The sequence below is a fragment of the Cystoisospora suis genome (assembly GCF_002600585.1).
Source record: "Cystoisospora suis strain Wien I chromosome Unknown contig_2272, whole genome shotgun sequence".
NCBI lineage: Eukaryota > Apicomplexa > Conoidasida > Eucoccidiorida > Sarcocystidae > Cystoisospora > Cystoisospora suis.
The window spans coordinates 275-5,680 of NW_027155071.1; the positions used below are offsets into that span (position 1 = coordinate 275).

General features: G+C 56.1%; 1 protein-coding gene across 1 annotated transcript; it reads left to right on the forward strand.

Annotated features, from left to right (window-relative positions):
• Positions 1 to 1,967: 1,967 nt before the first annotated feature.
• On the forward strand, positions 1,968 to 5,361 carry CSUI_004789 (uncharacterized protein). Its single transcript, XM_068064973.1, has one exon. The coding sequence runs from the start codon at positions 3,539 to 3,541 to the stop codon at positions 4,205 to 4,207; it is 669 nt and encodes a 222-aa protein (XP_067923051.1). The 5' UTR covers positions 1,968 to 3,538; the 3' UTR covers positions 4,208 to 5,361.
• Positions 5,362 to 5,406: the final 45 nt, after the last annotated feature.

A 5,406-nucleotide genomic window follows, 5' to 3' on the forward strand; every position in this document is an offset into this window, starting at 1 on the left:
GGTCCTCTCCTCAAAGGACTGCAAGATAATATATCCTGAGTTTCGCCGCGGGCCGTCCAACGAAGACGTTGCTGCGACGGACCCACGGAGCCCGAGTCCTACCGTCTGGAATCTTTTTTTTTTAGCGGTCGCGGCTAGTTCGATCGTACTGGCAGGGCAGGCCTGTGGTGCATACATATACCCGGCGGCAAGAACTCGGCGCCGATAAGAGACTCCGCGCCACCGGTGAATTTTTCGCTTTTTTTTTGCCAGGTCCTCCACAGCTGCACCAACTACGCCCCTTCCCCCCACTGGACCGGGGGCGTCAGCGGTAAAAAGCCTCGCAGGGTCCCTCATGGTCGTCGCAGCATTCTACCTCCGTTATCTGTATCTCGAAGTTCACCGGGAGGCCCCCCATCGACCTCTCCCCGCGACCTCAGTACACCTCGTTCTTCACTTTCGGTTGCCTTATCTTCGAGATATCGTCCATGTCCAGCTTCCTGGTGATGGGAAACTTCGTGTCGTGGCTTGTGGTAGGAGTTGCACTTTTCGCCATGATGCTATTTGCGCAGACCTAACGCGAGACCCTCCCATTGAGGCCACAAGGCGGTCTTCGCTTAGATGTTTAGTCGGTGACCGGGGCAGAAGAAAGGAAGGCAACGAGGTGCTTGAGGGGTGAGGGGGTTGTCGTGAGCGGTCCCCGAGATTCCCGACTCGAGGGACGGAGTCACTGCGCCAGTCCTCTGGTGTCGTAGCCTCTGGTTTTGAATGGAAAATGCCCCTGCGTACCTTTAGACGCTTTCGCATCGTCTCGCGCCTTAGGCTGATATTTGAACCTACGGCTTCTCACTTCGGCTTCACGGAGAAGAGAACGGAGTCGACAATGGTCTTCGGCGCGGCGTTTTGCACGGGGGGGTTCCCTCACAGAGTACGACGTCGCTGTGAGTGTGACGGGATTCTGGTTCTTGTTTCCGCCCTCACGGTATGGTAAAGCTGGCGCTGTTGAAAGGAGTGGGTTCACGCAGGTACAATTCTTGGGGCCGCATTCTCACCACTCGGCTCTTCTGTCTCAGCACGCTGACAAAGTCGCGGGCAGTGGCGGGGGCTTACCCGGTCTTCGCAGGAGGGACCCTCCAGATTCAGGGGCGACGCGCCCATGGCAGGGCGACCACTGCGTGTTATGAAGAGTGAGCTTTGGGGATAGTGAACTATGTGCCATGATAGAGGTGGAACGGAGAATCGCGTAGATTGTGAGTTCTCCGCGGTCGGTGGGCTTACACTGTTGGCTATTGCGTCTCGATGAAGGTTTGGATTTTCCCGTAGCCCCGTCATGAGTCTCCTTTCAAACAGCACATTGCTAGCGAGTCAACTGAGACGAAACAGTACTGGCGCTACAGCCACAATGTCGCAGGGAGACAGCCTGGCGTCCGCCGTTACGCGGGGCGCGTCAGAGTTTATGACTTGGACCTTGGCAGACAGCCCGAGGGGACGCTTCTCCGGGAACAGAGTATCTTCTGTTGTGGGGTATGTGGCTTTCTTGCAATTATATATGTTAAGCGTCGCCGACCCGCTCTTCTGTCGTTTGCGGAAAGTTGCTCCATGTCGTGGTCGACTGGGATTCGCGCAAATACTGAATGTCTGCAGCAGATCTGTGATCTGTACATCTTCAACTATTGTAGTGAACGACGACTGCTTGGCTAATATAAGTCATAACAGGAGCAGTTGGAAGCAGGCGCTTGGCTGGGAGATTCCTCAGGGTTCTTGCACTTGAGTGTTGATGCCGAGTGGGGGAACACCGTGACGAGGAGCCCGTCGTAACAGTCGTGGGCTGTAGGATACCATCGATGCATACGTCGTCGGAACGTATACCGTAGATCGGGAGGTGGCGGGACTATGCAGAGGGCATCAGTCGAACGGCGCATAGCAGGAAGCTGCGCTGGGGAGCTGCCTCCGAGGCCGGGCCGTTCTCGTGAAAGGGAGGTACAATGATCGAAGTCGATTAGGCAGAAGTCATTTTCGCCGGCTGAACAGGAAGCCCAGATTTTTCGGAAGTGGCGGAACTCAGATGCACTCCCCGAAAGCAGTACAATAGGGGAGTTGCGCGGCAGTCGGGGGGTCCGGTAACGCCATGAAGAGTAAGAAGCGCAGTAATGCACAGGTCGATCCACAGAAGGTCTTGTGGTTTTTGTAACAGGCCCCCTGGGGAAATGCTTAAAGTTTAGTGGCAGTGACCCAGGGGAGACAAGTCCGGGTTTGGCAAGGTTTTCCAAGGCGAAGAGACAGAGTAATGATTTCGAGTCCATAGATCGACCCAGCACCAGTAGGGGAGGTGTAGTGTCGAAAACGGTGACTGCTGTTTCCGTCATGGGGCTCTTTGGCTTCGTTTTTGCCGCCCCGTCAGCCTAAGCTTATTTGCACAAACGTTGCATGTAGGCATTCACCGTCTGTTTCCTTCGACGGCATAGGTTTTGCGTTTTTTATGCCTATGTTGCTGTTGTGGAGTTCGCTTTTCAGGGAATTTCTTGCAAATGCAGTACGGTGGCTGTTCGTCTTGGGGGGACCTGGCATGATGTCTCTTGCAATCGCTGGTTCTGACGCCCAGGCGGGCGCAGAACTCGGCTCAGCGGGGTCTCCGAAGCTTGATTGTATTGGTGACAGTCCCCTATTGTTACCAGTAATTTCAGTGACGTGGGGACGCGTTATCGGGCAATGGAGTGTCCATCGTTCGACCACATTCTCAACTGCGCCCTGGTCCGGGCCGGCGCGTCAGCCCTGTTGCCAATCATCTGGCCTGGTGACAGATATTTGCGTGTAACGATGGATCCGCTGCATGTCGGGGACATGAGTGGGGTGTCGATAATTATTGCACCTCTGGCGTCCCATTCTGGTTTGGGAGAGAGGGGAAATGAGTCGCTGGCTGTCCCTTCCTCTCGTGCCGGTATATCTGCGTATCCGGTCAAAAGAGAAAGTCGGGGTTACAGTGTGTGTGTGTGGGACCTCGTAGCTCTCGTTGCTCGTCCCAGCAGCACGGCCCCGGCAGAGTCGGCCTTCTACAGAAGTTCGAGGGAGGGTGTTGCCCGGCGCTCTGGGGCGGTCACAACACCTTAGCGATATACAGCTGCAGCCGACGGCCTTGAGTGCCTTTACACTGTTATAGCGCGTGCGAGTCCGGGCCTTCCAGCACGGAAGACCGGCCTGGAGATGCCACAAGGGGAAGCCGACTTTTTGTGCTTCATGCTTATGCGGCAGTCGTGGCAGGTGGCTCTTGCCCATCAGGCTTGCGCGCTCCTCGCGTCTCGGACCTAAAGAGCCCCGACGCGCCATAAGGTACTACTCCGTTTCCTTAGAAACTTTTTTTCCATTTTTGGTCTCCTTTTTTATGCATGCAACCCACTTCAGCAGACCCTCAAGCCGCGTTCCGTGCTCCGTTGTCGCTGCGTGCTGCGCGTGTGTAAGGACTCCGGATGACTCGTAGAAGGGGGACTCTCAACGGAATCTTATTGCGAGACACGGTGCGCCGCTAAATCAGGCGCACCGTGAGGCACCACAAATGTGATAGATGGAGGACCGCTCTTTTCAGCAAGTGGCGACACTTGCTACAGTTGCAAGTTCGGTTGTTCTTCTGGCGCTGTGCTCGGTAGCGTCCGCTTTGGAAAATGAGGTATTTACCGCGTACTGCAGCTTGAGGGGGAACTTCGGCAAACGGTTCGGGCTTGACTCCAAAACCCTGCCGGAAGAGAAGAGAGGGGACAGCCTTGCCCATCAGCAGTCTCAAGGCACGGCTGTACAAGGATCGAGCGCAGGTAGAAGTAGCAGCAGCCCGACCAGAAGAAGATGGCGGTCATCAACATGGTGGAATCACATATGGTCTCCAGCAAGTTCTTTAGGAGGCCTCTCCGGCCCAACAGTGAAGCTCCTTGTGGCTCTGACGGTGTTCGCTGCAGCGGTACTCGTGTTTTATCGGCTCGGGGCCATCTTGGCAAAGTGCCTAGAGCATACTGAACCACTTAACCAGGCCGGGTCATCTCCAAGGTTACTCTCCGGATTAGGGCGTCGAAATGACGACTGCGAGCTCGGTGAAACTACTGGCCCCGGTGACTACTGGGTGGCAACGCTGAGCACTGTCGGCGTCGTGCTAACCGGCTTTGCTGCGTACTATGTTTTGATCTACGCGCAGACGGTGTTTGTGCTGAGTATTTCTTGCCCTTCTTTTTCCTTGGCGGCATAGCATCATATGCCATTTTTCTCTTCATGAGAGTGCAGGTAGGAGCAAGGGAGGGTCTCATTGACCCCGCTGCTGGGAGTATGCCCCCTGCACTGCTGGAGCGCAACCTTATGTCAGCATTTGTTCGCGACGGCAGTTTTTCTTTACTCTGGCTCCAACACACGATCCTTACTCACTTTCGCCGGGCTCGCCGTGATGGCTGTCATGGTCGCCACCAACTGGTACCTCAACCGACGGGAACACCGACTGCGCGAGCAGCGCGCCCCCCAGTACTGATTGTTCTCTTTATTGACAGTAAGATGAGCTACGACGAACGTGGGCCCGCCCGAAGAGCGTGCAGTGTGCAGCCTTCGTGGATGCGTCCGCCCGGGAGCGCACGGTTCTGTGCCGTAGTCCTCTGATAGGCGGTGTCGCCTCAAGCCAAGATCCATTCCCGGCCTTGTTGGCACACCGTACAGTCCGCCGGTGTTGAAGGGCATGTGCCGGGAGGTCAAACTTGATGTTTGGTCATGACATTGCAGTTTCGCAGAGGTGGTGATTGGCCACCGCGATGCCTGCGGAGACGAGTGTGCGTACGACCATACAGAACGCAGGAGGAATTGAGAGATATTGTGGAACGGAGTGTAGTTGCTCTTTCTCTAAAGAGGGTTCCACGCATTCCGGCTTGTGCAAGGTCGACACGTGCTGCGGGGGGGCGTAGCTTTCTGGACATCTCCGCAGTCCGGGGGATCATGAGTATGTAGACAAGACTACACCGTAGAGGAGAGGAGCTTGGTAATAAGTGGAACAAGGATTCGTTAAGGTGAGGCGAGCGCAGATCTGGTCGCGGGTGTCTTGTCGTGTGTGAGGGAGAGGGACTGCCTTCTCTGAGGGACGTCGTCGGACTGTTAACGCCAGTTCGCCCAGAGCAGAGCGGGTGACCCCGAGTGGGAGGCGAACCAGCGCGCTGCGGGGAATGTGGTATTAAGGGAGAGTGGCTTGCAGCCGAGACTGCGTTGTCCGGCCCACGCACTATACTCAAGGGTGCGTATGGCTTTGGGCACGCTGTGGATCCTACAGTTGAGCTGGTTTCGGAGTAGGTCAGCTACGAGATTTTATGGCATGAGGCTACAAATTGTCACTCACCGGTTGTGTCTCATAGCAAGCAGGTCGCCAGGAGCCCAGCTGCGGGGCGCATCGGTCCCCCCTCAGCCGAGGGCAGA

Excerpts from the sequence above, each read along its gene's own strand:
- CSUI_004789 (XM_068064973.1), top strand. The coding sequence starts at position 3,539 with ATGGAGGACCGCTCTTTTCAGCAAGTGGCGACACTTGCTACAGTTGCA.